The following is a 22,225-nucleotide window of genomic DNA, read 5'->3' as shown; positions in this document are numbered from 1 at the left end:
TTAATAGGATTATTTTTATATTGCAACTCCATTAAGCATGTTTCACTTTACTTGGCACCTGTCCAAGATCCCAGATAACTAATCTCTAAAAAGTGACCTACATACTTAACCATTGTGCGCATTCATAAGGGACACTAATTGACTCATATTTTCTGTTTGATCTATACACAATTTCTCTTGTGCAATTGCATAAATCATTATACATTAGTCAGTTTTTTCTGTACATGAAGATTTTTCCAAAAGTAATTCAGACAGATAAAATTGCTCCATATTCTAACCAAAAATTAAGTTTATGCCGACACTGTTAATCTTGTTTTCCTCTGTCCTAAATATAGTCTTTATGCAGTGCACAATAAACCCATGTAAGCACTAGGTTTATTTTTTTATAATTTCAGCAGAGGCAGGCATTGCAATCAGATTTTTTACATAATCTGCTGTTAACGGATTCTTTCAGACTCTTTAGACTGACTGTACAGCTGAAATTTCATATTTTCAAAACCTTTGCAGGGGCCAGAGGAGCAGGTGAGGAAATGCTTTGGCCAGATTTAAAGTCTGTTACAAAACTTCAGAGCACAGCTTTGATAATTTTATTATGGGGGTGCCCTTCTTGCTGGGAGGAAGCTTCTCCTACCTTCAAATTTGAGCATATGCCTTTATTTTACCTTTGTACACTCAAAAAAGCTCTTTGACATCTCTGCAGCCATTCCCTTAGTGTGAAGTGTGTATGAAAAAGCATAACAAGTTCCATTGCCAAACGTGGAAGCTGACAACCTTTCTAGAGAAAAATTCAAACTTGAACATTGTCACCTCGAGGCGGCTAGGTCACACTCACAAGAGCCATGACTGCAATTGAAGACTCTGAAAAACAAACTAAAAGGAGTTGATGGGAAGTGACACTTGCATAACTGAGGACAACTTGTGCGAGTTCCCTTATACCTGGTTTTGGGCAAACGTCCAGTAGCGAGCAGAGGTTCTGTTGTCAGTCATTTATTAAGGAGATCTGGTACAAGTGTGCCTCTATAAGATGGCTCTGACCTCAGGCCTGCAGATACCGCAGTGCATATTCGCACGAGTTGTTTCTCCTCTCCCCTCCTAAGTTTTCAAGTCACACAGCAAGACCTCTGCTGTTAGTAAAAGAAAAGAGCTCAGCTGTGTTATGAGGGAAAATCCATTTCTGATCCCCAGGGTGCTAATGGCAGATGCAGGAGACCAAGCAGAAGACATAAGCATTTCCAGGGCTAAAATATTGGCTAAAGAAATGTAGCATTTATTTCTTTCATTCTATAAAGGGGGGTGGGGGGGGCACTGGAAACAGAAGGGCTTTGTCTGTGAAACCAACTGATCTACTCAAACACCAAGAGCTCATGTTAAATGTTGTTTGAGCATAACGTTTCTAACCTCAGGAATGCGTCAATCTGGGGAAGAGATACACAACCAGATCTAACATTGACCAAACCAGCTACGCTGAAGACAGCTGGGACAGCAAATCAACTTTATAAGCTCTGCAGTCATACACTACAGTGAAAGCGGATACCGACCCTCTTCAGACTGTATCAGTTGCAACACAAACTTAAAGAACAGCTTTAAATTGTGACCAAGTTAACATTATATTTACAACTGGAAATTGCATGGTATTAGTAACTGATTTAACTGTTAATTAAATTACGTAAATATTTAAATGAATCTCTTACTCAATAACAACAATTCTGAAACCATGTATCTTCATTTTTCACAGAACAGGCCCATTAACTTACCATATGGAAATTCATTTGTTGTTCTAGATCTTGAGATCACATCTCATGTATTTGGCTAATTCTCTTGAATGAGGAAAAAAAAAAATTCTGTTTAGGGGCTCAGTTCAGGCTTCATAGGAGCTATGGAAAAACACTACACTACACAGTCCTGTATAATCTATCACACAACCAGCCACTTGCAGACATGACTATGGGATATATATACACTACATATTCACGGTTGTAATGCAGAAGTGAGCAATTTATTAGAAAAGTGAAATCTATCTAGCCTGAAGAATGGATTTTCTTCATCACTGTGCCTTTATCTTTTCCTGTTTTCTGTATTCCCACTTCTTATCCCCCCTCTTCCTATTTCCAAAATGATCTTTCCATATGCCTGGATTAAAATTGCATTATTTCCTTTTCCCTTCACACCATTATGTTTCAAAAGATACCTAAGTTTTTTGTTATATTCCATTTTTGTGACCTAAAACTAGTAACTACTGTGCTTCAATAGCAGTATTTGTAATATCATTTTTAAAGTATTTCGATAACATTCTGTGATTATTAGAATTTATATAAATCAAGATTAAATAATTCTCATTTTGGTTTTCATTAAATGGGACTATCAGGAAGACTCTATAAATTGAAAATTTGTCAATATGATTTTTTTTTCCTGTTAGAAAGCTATCAAATTAACTTTTTACTAACTACATATTAACACAGGAACAGTGGGAAAAATTAGTTTGTATTCTCAATAGCCACAGAACACCCCACCTCCCATCTTCCCCCCGGGATACAAGAAATTCTCTACTTCTCTAATATCCTTTGGCTGCTTAATCAGTTTGGAAATAAAGTGTAGACATTTATACTCCACAAGGTGTCACTCTAAAACAGCTGGAAAAAATCATGTCTTGTTTCAAACTTAAGCCAAAAGGTCAGAAATGACTAGCATTTCAACTTAACAGAGCGAACTACCAGACTCTCTACTCAAAGCTACTACAGTGTAACAGTAAAGGCAGTGGATATTTTTTCTTGTAAATAGTGTATTTCAAAACCAGTCTATTTTTAACTTATTTGCCTAGCTGAAGTCTGCAAAATTGTCAGTAACTGTTTGAATCTGGGACAGCATCCAGCAAGTATTTTATCAGGGTACATTCCATTGCCCTTTAGTCAACTACTGTTGGCTTAGTGAAGAGGCAAAGAACAACTTCAGACCCAACAGCTTAGGTCTGCAAGGCATTTAAGCTTTTTAATAAAATACACTTTGTCTATAAACACATTTTCCTTTTAAATAAATGTGGTGTATTCCATAGAAATTTGAACATCCCCCCCAAAATACAAATAGTTGTCAGCAATAAAATTAATGAAACCTAATTTTCTATGGTTCACCTACAATCAGTGAATTAATTCTCTGGATTCTAACAGGAAAGAATTCCAAGTAAGTTTTCTTGTATCTAACAAAGCTTACACTGTAGCTTTTCCTTTAGTAAGTCCATGCCTTCTTTGGTAACCACCTATTTTCATGAACTTTTGAGAGATCTTTGACACAGCAACTTTAATTGAAATTGACCATCAGGTTCAAAACACACTAGAAGAAATCAGACACAGACATGAGAGCCTAACTGTCATTTCACAGGAAACGAGATTAGTATTTCAAGAAAATGAAAATCATCTATGAGAAAGGACAGAGAACGTATAGAACAGATCTGTTAGCATGAGGGAGATCGCTATAGGTGACAGTTTACGCAAGATACAACAATAGAAACTGGAAGTAATTTTGAAATGTTAATTCTTTTCATCCTGTGCTCAATACAGCAGAGCTCTGATCCCTGCATAGACCAACAGGATTCGGACACAAAAAATACAGAAGAAAAAAAAAGTCCAACATGCAAATTGACAATACCTGCCTGCTTGTGTTACTCTGTAACACTACAGCTTTCAAACACTTTGTTCACTCTAACCTGATTTTTTTCCTGTTTCTCTCTGGCCATATTTCGTGTTAGGCCCATTTCTAGTAGACACGCTTTAGAAAAGCTAATTAGGTCAGGCCTCAAATGAGAGAAACAGAAGAACGTCTACTTTGAAGATGTCAACAGATTTGGGTTGCCCACTTGCGTCAAGAAGGCTGCAGTTCCAGGCCCATGTCCGGATCATTGAAGTAACTGACAACTTCACTGGTAAAGAGGCAGGTGTGTAAGGATTTAAGCATTTTCTTGTTTGCATGGCAGTTGACAAAGTTCTGAAAGCTTTTAGTTCATATAACCAGGATCTTTGAGAATCTAGTTCTTCAAAACTGTTTTCAATCAAGCAAAACACCACAGTATGCATTAAACTTAAAAATGTGTTTGCAGTTCTCTCACTTCTGTAAGAATTAATGAAAGCTAGAAATGTGATAAATACCTTGCTGAAATTAAAAAAAAAAAAAAAAAAATCTTTAAGAGAACTACTTTAGAAGAAGCAGACCCTATGGTCCAGACTGGTCTTGTTAAACAACTCTGCTGCAGCTTTTACCTAGTATGAGCACAACGACATTTGGAAAAAAAAAAATCAATATGAAAATGAGACCATTAAAAGCCTCATTCAAGGCTATTTAGAAATTACATTTTTGAAACCACAAAACAAAAACAATGGCTTGGCTAGGTAACCAGATTTCTGAATTGTGACATTTTTATAGTTATAATTCCATTCACAAGATGTATTAATCACACCCGATTCCACTGATATGGCTATTAAAGGAGAGGAAAAACCTCAGCAGTTACCATAACAAAGACACTTCCTCCACTGTTTTTTCCATTCAAGTCATACATAATACAATGATTTTTTTTCCTTAGTCTACACACAGCATTAAACTCTCACATTACCCTCTTTCTCTTTGAGACTTTGTGCATATACACAGCTTCTGCTTCATAACTATATCTAATAAGCAAGTTGCAAGAAGGAAGCTCTATCTCAGAAGTAGGAAAAACAGAAACCTGAGAAAACAGCCAAGAAAAGATTCATTAGAAACAGAAGAGTAAACTGATTTTTGCTACCTGCCATTGCCAGTCTGCATGAGATACTATCAAATTGCCCTAGAAATTAACTAACTCATTTTCTTCAGGTTTTAAATTAAGCAAATACTAGAACTAACACAACTTTTGCTGGAATAATGAAATCATTGTTATCCCTCATCCAGAAGAGTCTCATAGTGCCTTAATAAAAAAAATCCCCAAACAAATTAAACCCACTCCCCATAAAATAATATTTTATACAGGAATGCTGACAACCAAAATGCAGCTACTTCTATCGGCTGCTTAACAGCTCAGCATTCAATACATTCTTGTCATGTACACACCCACACACAAAACACCAAGTGGATAAAACAGAAAAAAACCGTGGGCAAAACAAGTCAATCCAAACCAGAAGCTGAGCAGACCCCTTTGTTTTCTTTGAAGTGATACTTCATTCAGAAAAAGATCACACTGGATTTAGCTATTACACTGATGTCTGCGGGATAACAGTACAGATCAGCAATTATGTTTGATAAGAATGGAAGGAAAACCCTGGAGAACTAACTGGGAGGCAACAGAGCTTGCACTCCTTGGGACTGTATCAGTGCAGGCAGAAAAATCTACAATTGTTCTTGCAAGCAGAAAAATCCATGGGAACTAACAATCAACCCCACCCCCCCACCTCACCCCCCAAAAGACCCAAACCCAAAGAAACCAAACCCATACCTACTCACACAATATACTTATTTTAATCACTTTTTCCCAGGTCACAACAGCTGAGGCTGTTTTAGACAGTTAAGAGACAGCTCTGCCTGGATAGCCTAGAGATTTGACTTTATAACTCTGCTCTCCGCTCCATTTAGATGGGGAAGAAAACAGCTATGACTCAAAGCTGTACCTTAAGAGGAAGCTGACTATTACATTCCTCATCGCCCACAACTCTAGGAGGTTGAAGACATTTTTCAAGAGACCATTTCCCCTGAGCTACATGAAATTCTATTTAAAAAAAAAAAAATCCATGCAGTCTTGTGTACACCTTCCCATAAAGTAAAGGCAGATCCTCTAGCTATCTGTCTCAAAGAAATTTGCAGTTGCGTGGTTTCAGAAGAAGTTTTGTACCAGAGGGATACAGTTTTCTTACAGAAAGAAAATCACAATTATTTCAGCCTTTTTTCTGGTACTGAAAAAACAAAATTCCTGGCTCTGATAAATCAAAGCTTGGGCAGTGCTCAAATTCTCCTGCAATAAACAAACTCGGATTCATTTAAAGTTTCTGTACTAAGAACAATACCGTGTTCAAAAGGCCTTTCTCCTGCGCCACACAAAGCACTCTGCTTCACAAACCTGAATTGGAATCAGATTCCTGTGGAAATTATATTGGTATCCAAAGCTCAGAGCTATGTTTTTATTAGAGAAGCAGGTGCTTCCCAGCCTTGTCAAATGAGATGGTGACACAGCCATTGAGTAAGATAATTAAGACTGAACACCTCTTCAGTTGCTATTTGTACATTCTTAGCAACCTCTGAGAGTAGAAACAGCATCAAATTGTGGGAAAAGGCATTAAAACTAACACCACACACATGCTACAAGACAGAAGGTGGTTTTTGATCTTGTGGTCAAGTTCTTTGGAAAAAGTACTGAACCCAGAGCCTGGTTCAACTGAGAACTGAAGTAGTAAAATGGAGACAGAGGGCAAGTCCCTGTACTCACATGAACCACAACTGATACTGTGTTTCCTTAGGTATGTGATTGACAGCCACATCACAGACCTTTCACAAAAATCGGCAGTTCGTTTGCATGCTCACACTGTACAATTTTAGATGGTAATACTTTTAGGAAAAGGGATGGATCTATCATTTACATGAGACGTGAAGAAACTCAAAGGGACAGCTTTTCCAGCCATGGTCACTGAAGGAAATACTTTGAGCTCAGTGTCTGATCCACTTGGTAATTCTCTGCGAACAGGTTGTTTGGCCTTTGCATGAACCAAAAGTGGTCACAAAGTGAAGAGACAGACAAAATGCAGAAAGCAGTTTCCTCTCTCCCATCAAAATGTATCCTCAGGAAAAAGATCAGTAACTGATTTTGATAAAAACCCTAAGATTTACCCTAAGAAGTTTGACACAATCATTATAAACTGACCTTTTCTTGGCCTGGTATCCAGAGCGTGGGTGCCACTATACAAGCATAGGCAGTTTCACCCAGACCGTTAGGCAGCACAGCTCCTAAAATGGGTTAGTGTCACCTCCCAAGAACTTTGGCCGTTACGAATTCAGACCCCAGTCAAATTTCAGTTTTCTTCCACGAAGAGTAAGAAGTAACAATGAATAGTTCCAGCCATTTTCACTTTTTCTGCCCTTGAAGAGGAGCACTAGCAAGCACAGGACTTACATGAACAAATGCAAGCCTGATGGACAGCAAGTCAAAAGAAAAATTCTCTTCTCATTCATAGCACATGTGCATCTACTCCGGATTCCAGTGCTGACATACATTCAGAAGCATGACACTGATGTAGAATAAAATGAGTCCCACAACTGATCTAAAACTTGAGAGGGCTATATTGACACTTCAAAGAGAAAAAATAAACTGAAGGAAGACTTAATATATTTTCCCCTATAATCTAAACTAATTTGCATATATTCTATCTATCGCTTTAATCCTCTGATATACTGCTTGAACAGAGACCCAGGCTCCAGCAGTCCCATCTCACGGAGGTATTTTGGTATTATTTCTCTGACAAACCCCAGTGGTACACTGACTTTTCATTCAAATCTTCGTTTCATCTCAGGGAAGTCTCAAAGTTTTCAATGTACATCTCAAACCAATTCAGAACTGGATTTATTGTTGTAAGTAGTAATTTTTGCAGTAGCAATTTGACAACAGATTCTTGGCATTTGTGCAGACCTCCCTCTGCTCATTTTCAAATAAGTTACTTCCTTCACCACAAGATGCATCTTGGTTCTAATTTACCGACCATACATCTTAAATGTTCTTATTCACCAACAAACTCACTTATTCTCACTTTAAAGTACAGAAACGTGTGTTGCTAATTCTGTCAAAATTAATGCTATACCAAACTGAATTACTGATGATGAAAGAATAACACGTCATAAACTTTTCTTTTTTCCTAGTCTTAGTCTAAATGAGCCAGGTTTTGTGCAGTTGACTTTTCTGAAGCAGGATACTTTTCCCTGGTGCAGATAAACAGATCAAATGGAGTTTTCCAGAATGACCAAACACACGCCAAGAGCATTTGGGTTTAGCTCCCATCATTAACAAAGCATACACACACACAAGTAATTATTTAAATAAAAAATAAACATTAATCATATGTTTTAAAAGTATTAGCAAAGAAATGACTGTAGACTACGTAGATGTGGAACAGACAGGGATTCCTCCTATCAAATTTCTAACTACAGTTAGTACGAGATACTAATGGGAAGATAAAGATAGGAGAAGTTTTTACTGGAGAGACATCCACCATGCGCCCAAGTTTCTTTCCACTTAAGTTTCCAAATCCCTTGAGAGTCAGGAGCAATGCCTACCTGTAACAGAAAACAGGTTCTAGTGACAGAGCCACAACAAACAATTTACTGACACTTTTGTTCGAGCCTAGAGGCTGCAACGTGGACCTGCAGACTGTACTCATCCTGTCCAACTTGAACAGAACCTTTGACTTCTGCTGACTTCAGCACTTAAGATGTATTTTCACAGTGAAACAGATATTTCAAAGTTTACTTTACTTTCGTTCCAGACCTGCAGCAGAGCCTGTGGGCCCAAAAGGCAGCCCGTTTCCTTATTAAATCAACTGATGTGGCTGCAGGAAGTAAGAAAGAATACTTCTTCTTACAAATGGTCTCACTTAAGTACCCAGATGGGATTTTCAAAAGATTTGAGAGTTATCCTGTCTATTTCAAGTAATTTGGGAAAGCTAAAAGAAAACCAGATTAAAAAGAAAAAAAAAGAAAAAAAGATACGCACACACCCCCGCCCCAACAGTGTCAGACTGAAGATTGGGTTAAATGTGAATTCAGTTTAAATTAAGTGAAGAAGTCTCAGTGACTTTAGTAATGGTATGATGTCATCCCCCCTCCATACACACGCTCTCCCAGTAAAGCAAATTAAGTAGGAACTAAGCCTTTCTTCCTACCACATCAGTAAGGCAATGGTGCTGCTTGTTCCAGCAAAGCTCCCGAATACTCTGCTCATAGACTGTACTGGCCAACAAACAATTAGATCATTCCTGAATTAAAGAAATACCCAGAAGCAATTTTGCATAAGCTCTATTTTCTTGCAAAGCACAACAGAAAGTTGGCACATACTGCATTTACCAGAACTGTAATCTGGTTTAAGCATGGGTTTATTTTAAAAATCTTCAGCTCTCACTTATAGGCTATTTCAGAACCCTGTGAATCAGCAGGTAGTTACTGTTTATTGGAAAGCTTCCTTCTTTAAGTCACCTTTATTTCCTCTCAGTACTTTGCAGAAAGTGCAAAAAGAACTACACCATCAGCCTTCACTATAGGCATCTGTCTACAACTGTCCAGAATCTAGAACATGAAGTATTCAGGATGCAAAATTGAATTTTGATACATAGAACTCTAATCAAATATTGTACAGACTACAGAAAATGTAAGTAAATAGCAGCCATATAATAGACAGCTTCTTTCAGGTATTTACAATATACTTAGCATCATGCCACGAGTTTAGGTATGCTTTTTTCCTTTGTCCTCTTCCAGATACTCATGGGTTTTAAAGCATCTCAAATAACCAGATGTTTAAAGGAAATCAGACACTACACAGGTTAAACAACATGGTTCTATTAAAAACTATCTTTAACCATGGCACTCAGTGACAGCAATACAATACTTCTTTCCACAAAGCAACTAATATAAAAATATGCCATAAAATCATTTGTAGACTAGTATGCTAGTACATACATGTAATCATAACATTCTTTTATAAACTCTTTCCTGAGATACCTTGGGTTGTTTGATTTTCTTGTATTACTGGATGCATTATCTTTATGATTCATCTAAAACAATTGTAAAATATTTTGTATGTGCAGGACACTCAGTAACATGTAAAAAGTAGTACGTAAATATATGGCAAAGAAACAGCTCTTAGAAATTATGCGCTTTTTTTACTTTGTTACATTTTTTTAACATTTGGCTCCTTGGGAGATGGAAGGGAGGAGCATGAAAAACCTGAAACTAGAGCTATGAATCGACAAAAAGCAGGAAAGCATTTCAGGAATGTTAGGAGTTGGAATATAATATAAATGACACAAAGAGAAACCCATAATTCATGTTGGCTATGTATTGCCTTATAAAGCAACTGGACACATTTTAGTCAGTTCACAGTATAATAAATATTTTTACTAATCTGTTTTGGAAGAGCAAATGTCTTTTAAGGTTTCAAGCTCCTCTATAAGTTTCTTGTTCTGAACTTCTAGCACTGCAACACGACTCTCCAGACATTTTATGTATTCTTTCTTCCGACGTCGACATTCTTTAGCAGCTTCCCTGCAAAAAGCAGAAGTAAAAAGTGCAAACAAAAAAGCCATTTGCATGCCATTAGAAAGCTCAGCAGAGTATGGAGACTATGACAGAATTCCAAGTTTTGGAATATCTCCCAAATCAGTCTGAAAACACTAAGCAAAACTGGGTTCCACAAGGGCCTCAAGTGTCTCTTTCTCAAGTTCATATGGCAATCTGTAGAATTGCTTCCTCTCATGCCTTGATTAAAGTTCATAATAAACGAGGTCCAAATGAAAGACAGTTATTCTGCTTTATGACAATAAAGATCTTTGAGGGCCTTGAGTTCCTCAATGAGAGTCTTGTTTTGGTTTTCAAGCACAGCCACACGATTTTCAAGACATTTGACATATTCTTTCTTCTTTCTGCGACATTCTCTGGCAGCTTCCCTGGAACCAATACAAGGCAAATGACTACAGGAACAGCCACAATATGGCAAAGACTGGATAAATGAAATTACCTGCAATCCCTGCGGTTCCACAATAACAACAACAACAACCACCACCGACTGTTGGATTGCACAAACAGAACAGCAGATAACAGCAATAAGCAATAACATGGTTAAAATACAATTTAAAACAACTACAACTTGAAACAAATTCAGCATCAACAAAGATGGAATTAATACACAGAGGAACTGAGAAAAACTGAGTAAATGATAACATATTGACTTGAGTTGTACTAAACATTAAGACTGAAAGCAGCATTTCTTCTTCCAGTCACGTTCCATTTTGTGTGTTTATCAGGACTATTATCTTCTGCAACCAAATTCTTAAAAACCAAATTCAAAGAATTTACTTTCAGAAAATACAAGCATAACACTGCTCTCTTCATATAAAAAGCTAGGTACCAAGCTTACAACCTGTTGTAATTTTTTTACCTTAATGTAACAATCTACAGTAAAATTTAAAGTCCAAACAAATACAATTTATTAGCATTTTAGAACTGCCCACCTGGGCACATTTCAGCCACATGCGTCTGGGGTTTTTTTGTTGCTGGCAAATGGCAGTCTGGAGCCATTCTCATAGCTCTGCTCAGAATTCTGTTATATTGAAGCTAAACACTTTGAGTAGTATTTTCAGAAGCATGTGACTGAACAAGCATTCAATTCCAGAAGAGATTTTAGAAGTACTGGGAGTCCACTCCTTTAACATCTTAGAACATGATAAACTGTCAAATTGTGAGAGTGTAACTGTCCAGCAAGTTATATGAGAGATAGCATAGACGCTAGTTTTAAAACTGAAGAGAGGAGAAACAAAAGGAGGCACAACAATGCAGCGATCCTCATGAGTAATTTAAAATAAAGGACAGGCATGAGAGCAAAGCAATACCATGAATTCAATCATAAGGCAAGTGGCTATTCAATGTATTAGAGATCTGCATGGCAGACTATTTCTTCCATTAATCTAACTGCCATTGATAGTGGTGGCTACGCATTTAAAAAAAAGGGAGAGTCCCCTAAGAATAGCAAGAAGAATGAACAGAGAAAGACTGGCATTTGCAGCATACAGTCAAGTCCATGCCAACTAATTAAAAATATACAGCCACCTCACACAATATGCCTCACAAAATGACAGGGGCACTGCCCAATTACTTATCCCAGTAGCCAAGTGTTTAGGAAAGTCTGTAATTATCATTCCATCCTAGAATAAGTCCTCTTCACAGCATCATTAATGGACAGCTGCTAATGAGATCCTCAGATATTTTCCTAACCAATTCTTTGCTGGGATGTTTCAAAATGAACCCACCCATACTGGTCATTTTACTGTCAGTAGCGGGAGGGGGCAGGGGCGGGAATTCAACAATAAGTATACCTCCAGATCACCACAAAAGTCAGAAAGGGACAACACTAATACTGATTTCTGAATTACTGTAATATTTTAGAACTAAAAATCCATGGTGATAAGGTCAACTCTAACTTTCCAGGGTTAACAGCCAATACTCAATCCTGTAAGGACGTGGGATGACTGAAAAGAATTTCTTGCCTTCCCTTCGTCAATCACAGGCAGTGCTCATGACCTTAAGAAGAAAACTTCATTAGAATGTTTTGGGGGGTTTTTTTGCAACACTGACCATTAATTGTTATATAGTCTTACCTATTTTTCATAAGTCTCAGCTCTCTCTTGCGTGTTGCCTCTTCTGCCAGTTGCTGAGGGCTATGCAAAGTCCCCGGTGAGGCTGCCATTACCACTCCCTGAGGTAAGGTAGTAGTGGGAGTTCGAATCTGGTAAGCTGGCATGTCTCCAGTGGCAGCTGTATAAAAGAATCATATTTTAAACTTTCTGGCAAAAAAAAACCCTATGCAAAAGTCTCTCTGGAAATAACAGACTTCTGTTGAGTTATCCAGGATCCCTGCTACATAAAATATTTCACAGGCCTGTAATGTCACAACTATATTTGTTATCTTACTAGGGTTTATTTCCACGCTGTAAAATAAGTTATCTAAATTGCTCTAGCATGTGGCCCTGCTAGCCAGCCAGACTGAAGCCTGTGAAAGCTTCCACATGGCTCTTTTCAGACAACATAGGGAAAGCTGTTTGAGAAACACTGTCAGAGCATCCACACTTAGTTCCTGTTTGCACAATCCTATGAAAAGATGGTCCTGCTGTTGCAGCCACTGAGGTTTGTATGCTACCCCTGTCATCTAACAGGGGCTTCGGGAGTCAACTTGCTTCAGAAGTCAACTTTCTCCTCCTTCCCTGTGATAGCAACAGTACCAGCCTTACTGCCTCTCCTCCCTTTACAGCAGCAGTTTGGCAACCCTTGGAAAACCAGTGAGAGCTGCTGTTGCCAAAATGAAAAGGAACAGACAAGTGCTCATGGTGAAAAGGAGTATGTTCCTTGAGCAAGAGGACCACAAATAAGATGTTGCAGCATTAGTGGGCAGGAGGAGGTAGTGGCGGTTGCACAGGAAGGGGTGTAGCTACACAGTAAATCAGAGTGCAACAGTTCAGATTCAGCTCCTGAGCCTACCAGTTTTGAACTCTCCCCAAGCTAAATGCAGATCTGAAATGTGACATGTTATTTGGAACCAATACCTTTCTGATAGTCTCACCTCACTTCTGTATTTCTGAGGTACTTTGTTCCTACATGAAGTACCCCAACTTTAAAACACTGGGAAAGTCCTAAGTACTTGTGTCTTGTCTGACATAGAAAAAAAAAATCAAACAAAAACCCTATATCCCTCTTCAAATTATAAGCGACTATTTACTTATTCCTTTCCATAAATATTTTATATTATCACAGAACAAAACTTCAGATTTTGTCATTAAAGCAACTGAATATAAAAGATGAAATTTCAGGGGCTGTTATGTTATACTTAGTTTATACTTTAATTCTTTAAAGCAATATTCAAATAATGGAAAAACTTAACTTGGAAAAATAAAATGTAGACAAAAACACTTTGGGAAGGCTGATGGGCAGAGCAATAGAGAGACATCAGTCAACTACAGGAGGAAAAAAACCAAAACCTAAACTTAATAAAAAAAGTACTATTATTATTCTTGAGTTAATGCAGGTGCTTCACTAATTAAATACAAAAAATAGGATCAAGCTGTGTTTAGACTACAATTCCACAGCCATGTCCCAAAATCATTATCAGTTTAAACACTTTGCACCTCCCCCTTTTCTTGGTCCTGTGGGTAAAAGTGTTTGTGGAATCACAAGATGAACTGGACCAGTGAACTGACCTGGGTTACGGATAATCCCCTGGGGATGGGGGAGGGAGAGAGAAATCAGCCCAGGAGAGCCCTGTGAGTACTAACAGGCAGCCGCCATGAGCACAGGGCTCAGCTGTCTTGTACATCTACAAGAGAATTACTTAACCCTTTCTTTAAGTTCTCCACATGTCTTAGCAGTCCCAGTTATGTCAATGGGACAATACTTCAGCTCACTGTTTATAAAAATGGAATTTTAGAAACTCTTCAGGCTCATCTTTATGCTGGTCACATTACATACATTTTATAGACTCTAAGAACTACCTTTTTCTATCTCTCATCACTAGGTAAAAAAAGAGATGTTATCTTAGTTTGCATTAGCTACGATGAATTAGAAATCCAAGTGAACCATTTTGTAGATCAAGTCATGGGGAAAGACCCATAACCCAGGTCACCTCAGCCTGGCGAGACCAACTACTTTGTTGTCTGTTTGATTTACACTCAGATGTCAGCTAGCAGGACTTACTGCTGCTGTTGTTAACAGGACTCCCGTCTGATAATGTACCTGCAACATGGCTTAACAAAAGTGAGTCCCTATCTCAACTGGGATCAGCAAACAACACTAAGTAACAACATGTTGCATGAATAGTGTGAGCAGGTTCCAGTCGTGTCTGTCCCTGCGTAACAGTTGGCTCATTTATAAATCTACCAGCATGGTAACAGAGATAAATAACCATCTTGGTGGTACAGACCTTGTGAACCCAGACACCACGGGGGGGGAAGCATAGCATTGACAAAGTATCTTTTAGCTGTGCAGTAATATGTGCTTTACGATACATTATTGCAAATCAATTTTTTCAAAGTCTGCAAAATTTTTTGTAGAATATCTCAAAAAGTTACAATAAAAGACTGTTTCCCCCTAAAAAGACACTGGGAAAGATGAAACAGGCTTTAAGCAGGGGGGATAAAATACCCTTGAAAAAATGCACAGTAAAGTATCTACATATTACAGAGAAGGGTACCTTCCATTTCAGCATCTGAGAGAAAAATCCAACACACCTTGGTCCAGGCTGACAAACCTCTGTGGCCGTTTCTAATGAAACTCCATGGAGGTTTAAAGTCATTCCTAACATATCAGACATAGGACTGAGACTGCTAACAAAGCAGCAAACTTGGAGATGGTGTATCTCCCTAACACATTGCCCCAGGTCATCTTTTTTGGTTTTTTTTTCTCCTTAAGATTGCAAGGGAGTAAAAAGTCACTGAAAACCTGAAGCTTTGAGTTGAGACTTACAAAAAGTAAATTATTAACAGGAAGACAAACAAACAAAAAAAAAAACCCCCAACCAAAAAACCAAACCACATTTGGAAGAGTACAAGTAACGTTGTAAATTAAGCTCTGAGAAATTAAAAAAAAAAATTTAAAAATCCCCCAAAAAAGTCAGCCACCTTGTATCACCAGGTTCTTGGAAAAACTAACTTGCTGAACACTAGAGAGCATCCCTGCACTTGAGTTCTTTCAGTGACTACACAGGAGAAAAAAAGCCTGATGCATGCTATGTATTAGTACATCTATTCTCCCCTTCTGTGAGTCAATGATGGGACTAGATTATCAAAGGGTTTTTAACTTCACCACTAAACTGGCTAAACAAGGCATGAATCATTATCCCTTTGAGCATTAAAAAAAAAAAACAAAACGTCGACTTAGAGAAGATACTTATCTTTGGATTAATGAAACAATATGCTGCAATGAGCAGCAGCACGTAGGTACCGGCCGCGAACCGGTTAACATTACAGATCTGCCGGAGGCAGTTGACGAAGCAGAAAGGAACTGACTAAATCGCAGCATGACTTGGAGCTGACGTCAATGTGTATCTTGTTTGGAGTTTAACTTTTCCAGTTCCCTACTGCAACACGATTCCAGGAAATCTAATGACGTCAGCCTTTTGAACTCAATTAGCTGAGGAACAGACCATTTTAACAGTGGAGGAGAAAACAAGCAGGCGTTACAATACAAATTATTGCGCTCTCAAATTTGTTTGCTTTCAGTATTTTTTTTAATAATGAAAGCATAGGGTTTATTTACACTACTGAAACAATGCACAGCTTTCTCTTACAGCTATGCTTAAGCCTATTTTAGCTATCAAATCTGAAGCATTTACTGCTAAACAAAAAAGCAGTGTCATTTTTACAAAATAAAAAACGATTATAAACATAGTAACATATATGACTATCTCCACAATAAAGAAGAATTTAAAAGAAGAGTGGTGGATTTTTCAGCAAAATCCTACATCAAATAGTAAAGATTAGTTATCTGAATCAATCTGTGCAAGAACTCATGCACTAACAGTGATTTTTTTCCCCCAAATGAAACTGTTAAAATTGCCCTGAAATCCTACACTGACTAGATGTATTTGTATAGGTATTTGTATAGATACTAGAAGGTATTTGTACTGGTTTTGAAAGATGAAAGAGTTACAGCAACAGGTTCAAAAGAAAATGTCACAAATACCAACTAAGCACTGCTCAGACATCCAAAAATATCATGTAAAAGACTAACAAAATTTTTACCTGTTTCATCTCCTGTAACAGCCATGATCAGCTTCTGCACACACGATTCTCCTGTTCCTCTACCAGAGCTCAGCATGAACTGTTCCAAACTAGCAAGCATGTGCAGGATTACAAGCAAGAGCACTGACATCACTGTGACCTCACTTGCTTACCACTGTCATTAATATGCTCTGTCACTGGAACAGCTCACTGAAACTGCAGCCCAAAGAACTCCTTTTCCAGTAAACCTTTTTTTTTTCCTTCCTCTTCCATATTTTTGTGAGCCTAGCTTTGTTCTTTTCCCTTGAATTATTCATAAAGCTACAGAAAGCACTCACCACAAAGCTGGCTGTAAAGCAAGACCTGAAAATTCACAGCACTGACTGACAGAAATTAAAATGTGGCTCTAGAATTCATAAATGAATCCAAATGATAAAAGTCATGATTGGATAGAAAATAGGGAAATTTTAAAGAGACATGCAATTGTTTTGATTGGAGCAGTTCCACTAAAAGGCAGAGAACTCTGTCAGACAGACATGTAAGACAGGAAAGCTTAATAAGCTGTAACAAACAGGTAAATGAAAGGCTAAAGCTCCTTGCTTTTTGGGGGGAACCCACAACCCGCTCATTTAATTTCAGTTAAAAGCTTCAGAAAAGATTGAAGAAAGCTCCAACAAAGTAAGTCAACCTAAAGCTAGTGATTTCAGATGCTGTAACAGGCAGAACAGTGACTCTGGGTAAGGGCTACCTCTCCCCTGTTCCCTCCTTTTTCAAAAAAAGTCCAAGAGATCTGGTTGACTTAGTTTTAAAAAATAAAAAACAAAAATTACTCCTTATTTACATCAATTTAAATTAAATTAGTTTCAGCTCAACAGTCCACACGCTGGTCTGTATTTAGAGCAGAGCAAACTTTTAAGGTCTTGTCTGTAATAAACAAATTCAGGCTGGTAATTCATCAACTGTGAAACTATGCCAAGGACAGCAATAATGGAAGCATCAATGCAAAAAAGGAGCGCCCTGTGATTACAGGACCACTTCAGGATCATATGAACTGAAGCACGCAAGAAGTTCAAGCCACAGATCTCAAATATCACTGTTCATTTCACTGACCATATTATGAAAACACACATAGACCCCAACAGAATGATTTTTGATACAACTTTTCTACACTCATTTTCACTAATAATTAAACTCTTTTGCATCAGCTAGCAAAAAAAACCCTTTAACCTGTATTAGGAAAATGTCAGGACATCAGAACTGCCTCTTACTTTGCCTATGAATGTAAACTCATAGCAAATGAAATATCACTCAGTTGGATCAACACCTTTGGCGCTTTTGTACTAATCCTTTTTCCCCATCACAGGTTATCAGAAAATATCAAGCACAGGGTTTATGTGATGCCATCCATTATTACATGAGATTCATCAACAAATACTTTAGAAAAAATATAAATACGTATGCTATCTGAAAGATTCTGAAACAGATGTCTTCTGCCCTAGGACTCATATTTGTTACTTTTTTTTTTTCTTCTTTTATTTCTCTGATTATTACAAATAAAATTTATACGCTGTCTACCCAAAATCATTATAAAAATATACATAAGCAAAAAGATTACTAAGCAGAATGTTGCTTTCCTATTATAATCTGTGCTATCATGATATTGGTGAACAGTCAACTACAAAGTATACGTAGATGACAAATGTTCATAAACTATATTCCTACAGACTTTCTAGCAAAAGCAAGATGACCTGTAGTAAGGACATATTAGAGACTTGTATATCCAACTAATTCTCACTCCATCCTGAATAATCAGGTTTATGATAATAATTGCATATTGTCAACAAAGAGATCCGTATTACTGTAAACATCCTCAGGTGCTTTCATACTCTTTTTACATACTCTCTTTTTATTAAAGATTTTTTTTTTTTAAAAGATTTTCCAGTATCAATAGCCTGTATAATAAGTTGAAAACTTTTATCTTATCATCACCTCTGAGTTCATGCTCACTTACTATTCCCTTTGTATTTTTCCCTCTTTATGCTATGTAGCATTTTTCTTTGTGTCAACAGCTATGAGCATCACTAAAGCACTGGACTTTGGGCCAAAGGAACGGAGAATTCCAGGAAGTCAACTTCTCTGAGCACGGACGAAGAACAAATCAATTTAGTTATAAGTATCTAGAAGCTTCCAGAAACAGGATATAGCAGGTGTTCAGTAACTGCCTCTGAATCTGTTTTGAAAGTTTTCATCACAGGCAAGACACTTAATGGGCTACACCATCAAGTGGTCAAGCCCATCACTGAGAGTGAATAGGAAGGTTAGAGGACAGCCCCATCAGAGGACAACCCTGTAACGAAGAGTCTGTAAAGGAAGGCCAGTCAAATGAAATTCCCAAGGACTGAAATGCTGCCAGATACAATTCCTAAGTTCTGTGCTTTTTCAAAGACTGGGGAGGTTTTAGGAAACAACTGAGGAGCTACTCTCTCTGCTCCCCACTACCCCCGCCCCCGAAGCTCTGAAGAATCAAAGCAATACATACAAAATACTACAGTCAACCTGGAGAGACAGAGAAGTCCTCTAATTTAAGCGATGTGTACGCATGTCTATAGAAAACATATTAGACTCACACGCAGACCACACGCACTACCAGAGTGAGAAATTTGTTTGGGGAACAGCCAAATTTGGGTCTTAAGGCTTTGCTAAGAATGTATTCATAACAATATTTAGGGAAGTTATAACAGTGCTCTCTGCATGATGAAAACTAACATATTGGCTAAGGGTTTTTCATATTACAGTCTTAGAGCTTCCTTGAAATGCTTCTGAAAAGTCTTGGGAAGACAATGTATTTTAGCAAAGAATTAACCAGAGGCAATGGCAGAATCCAAGTTTGGTATCATTATTTAGCATTGCCTCAACAAGTTCAGATATCTACAACCTATTAGCTTTATTTACATCCTGGGCTTCCTTTACAGCAAAGGGAGAGAAGCAGCCACTTAAAGGCAGAACTTACTTCAAACATCCATATTAGGGCAAAAAAAAAAAGCAGCACCTCAACCTGGACTTCACCAACTATCTCAGATATCCATGTCTACATTTAATTGATGACTCTCATACAATCCATGAATACATACTTAAAGTCTTCCTAGCTCCTCTCATGGTTTATTTCAGATAGCTGTTTTGGCTTAAGAAAGCATTCATACAGCCCTCCCTCCCTACTTCCCTGTACCGATTAAAAAAAAAATAGAGAAAATAAATTCCCTACATCCTCCATGGCAGCCATTAATTTAGTGTCTCAATACAGAAATCTCTTCCCCATTTTCAAAGGTTTTCCTCAGCATAACCCAAATCCCAACCCTACTTTCCCTCATATTTATAAGAATCCAAGATACCTTTGGTTCTCAATCTCCCTCAGCGTTTCCAAAAGGCTGGGAACAGTGGAAGGAAAAAAAAAATCCTGCATAAACTACAGTAAGGTTCAAGAATTCGTTATTCACAGTTCAATTCACATGTGTGCATTTTATAGGACCTACAAAGTGTTCTTCTGTGAGAAAACTAGCTTCAGTAAAGGATCTCCTTTCTAATAAATACAAGAGTCTTAAGTTGCAAGGAAATTCTGCCCTAAACATATCCAACTAACTTCAGAACTTGTGTTTCATTAAGATTGATTAACTTCTGAAAAAACAAATTAGTTTTGTATATTAAATGAGATGCACCCTCAGCATCTTATTTCAATCTGTAACAGCACCTTTACTGCAATTAAACATCTCTCAGAGTCTGGACAACAGAATTCAAAGCAGAAAGTGATTTTATACTGTTATTTCCTCCTCATAACTTTTTTAATCAAAAGAAGTAGCTGCTTTACGAGAAGCTGAGTCTCCTCCTAAGACTGTCTTTCATCTTGTTATGCATAAATATTTTATTTAATAGTGCAATAATGTCAACATAAAATAAAAAGCCTTTTAAGAAAAATTGTTTCATATGAAAAAATTAAAACACAGTAGACTAATAAAATATACCTTGAACGACAACTTGGCTTCCAGGAACAAAAAACTGTTGTGTGCCATCAGGTGACTGTCCTGCATATTGCACAATGGTAGCACCTGGCTGAGGAGCTCCTGAATTTGTCATTGTCAACGTCTGTAGTCCGTGGACACCATCAGAGGCTGGATTGGAAATCTGGATTGCACCACCTTCAGTTATAGTAACTAAGCATAAAAAGGAAAAGAAAAGTTAGGCAATAGAAAGAGATATAACACATTAAAAAGCACATCTCCCTTTTTAAAATAAGCATTGTATGACAGGACTCTTGGTCCTCTCCTTGCTTAAAGATCAATTGCACAATAAAATTAATAATAATGTTAATACTGATTTCCACAAATATAAAGCCTGTTGTATAGTACATGCCACGTGTATAACAGATAAAAAGCAGTGTTCCACACATTTTATCTCTACACTTCCAGAAATATTAACTCTCCTAAAATAGTTTTAACACAAGAAAAAAGAAAAAATAGTAATTCCTAGCCATAGAGGATCATTGTTGTTTTAAACACTAATGTAAAAAAGTTATTTAAAAAAAAAAAAAAAAAAAACTATGTTTATCAACTCCCACAAAACAAAAACCAGGACGTCTAGACAAAGGAAGAGCAAGTCTTCTGACACTCACAATCCTTTCCTTAGTGTGAGAGAAAGTCTAGCCCAACAATGTTTTTCCAAGTTGTACAAAGCTGTAAAGAGTCCAATACTTATGTAAAAAGAGAAACAGAACAAAGGGGTTGTTTTTTTTCCCCCATGTAATCAACAACATGAAAAATACAAATATACTTTCCCCATTAAAAAAAAATCATATTGTGTTGCTCATGATAATTAAATATTGAGACAAAATTCAAATTCCCTAGAGAGGTTATTAGTTGTATATTCCTTTTGAAATTAGCAATGTCTTTGTTAAGAGCAGAAATATCATAGAATCATAGAATGGTTTGGGTTGGAAGGGACCTTAAAGATCATCTAGTTCCAACCCCCCTGCCATGGGCAGGGACACCTTCCACTAGATCAGGTTGCTCAAAACCTCATCCAACCTGGCCTTGAACACTTCCAGGGATGGGGCATCCACAACTTCTCTGGGCAACATGTTCCAGTGCTTCACCACCCTCACAGTAAAGAATTTCCTCCTAATATGTAATCTAAACCTACCCTCTTTCAGTTTAAAACCGTTACCCCTTGTCCTATCACTACACTCCCTGATAAAGAGTTCCTCCCCATCTCTCCTGTAGGCACCCTTTAAGTACTGGAAGGCCGCTATAAGGCCTCCCCAGAGCCTTCTCTTCTGAACCCCAGCTCTCTCAGCCTGTCCTCATAGGGGAGGTGCTTCAGCCCCCGATCATCTTTGTGGCCCTCCTCTGGACCCACTCCAACAGGTCCATAACTGTCTTATGCTGGGGGCCGCAGAGCTGAACACAGTACTCCAGGTGGGGTCTCACGAGAGCCGAGTAGAGGGGCAGAATCACCCTCCTCAACCTGCTAGCCACACTTCTTTTGATGTAGCCGAGGATGCAATTGGCTTTCTGGGCTGCTAGCGCACATTGCCGGGTACCCCGAAGTCCTTCTCCACAGGGCTGCTCTCAATCCACTCATTGCCCAGCCTGTATTGATACTGGGAGTTGCCCCGACCCAGGTGCAGAACCTTGCACTTGGCCCTGTTGAACTTCATGAGGTTCTCATGGGCCCACCCCTCTAGCCTGCCAAAGTCCTTCTGGATG

At 37.9% G+C, this 22,225-nt stretch overlaps 1 protein-coding gene across 8 annotated transcripts in view; it reads right to left on the bottom strand.

The window, feature by feature from the left end:
* Positions 1-9,530: 9,530 nt before the first annotated feature.
* The window catches only part of CREM (cAMP responsive element modulator), a 36,593-nt gene continuing 23,898 nt past the window's right edge, over positions 9,531-22,225 (bottom strand). For 4 of the 8 annotated variants that reach the window (XM_076331859.1, XM_076331861.1, XM_076331862.1 and 1 more), the window contains 3 exons: positions 20,486-20,674; positions 12,360-12,516; positions 10,083-10,652 (listed from right to left, as the gene is read on the bottom strand). In XM_076331859.1, coding sequence (XP_076187974.1) covers positions 10,508-10,652; positions 12,360-12,516; positions 20,486-20,674 — 491 coding nt within the window. In that variant the 3' untranslated portion in view covers positions 10,083-10,507. Of the gene's footprint in view, positions 10,653-12,359; positions 12,517-16,490; positions 16,610-20,485; positions 20,675-22,225 lie in introns of those variants that run through there. The other 4 variants (XM_076331860.1, XM_076331863.1, XM_076331865.1 and 1 more) reach the window with 3 other exon arrangements.

This window comes from Aptenodytes patagonicus, chromosome 2, assembly GCF_965638725.1.
Source record: "Aptenodytes patagonicus chromosome 2, bAptPat1.pri.cur, whole genome shotgun sequence".
NCBI lineage: Eukaryota > Metazoa > Chordata > Aves > Sphenisciformes > Spheniscidae > Aptenodytes > Aptenodytes patagonicus.
This window is presented reverse-complemented; position numbering and strand designations above follow the sequence as displayed.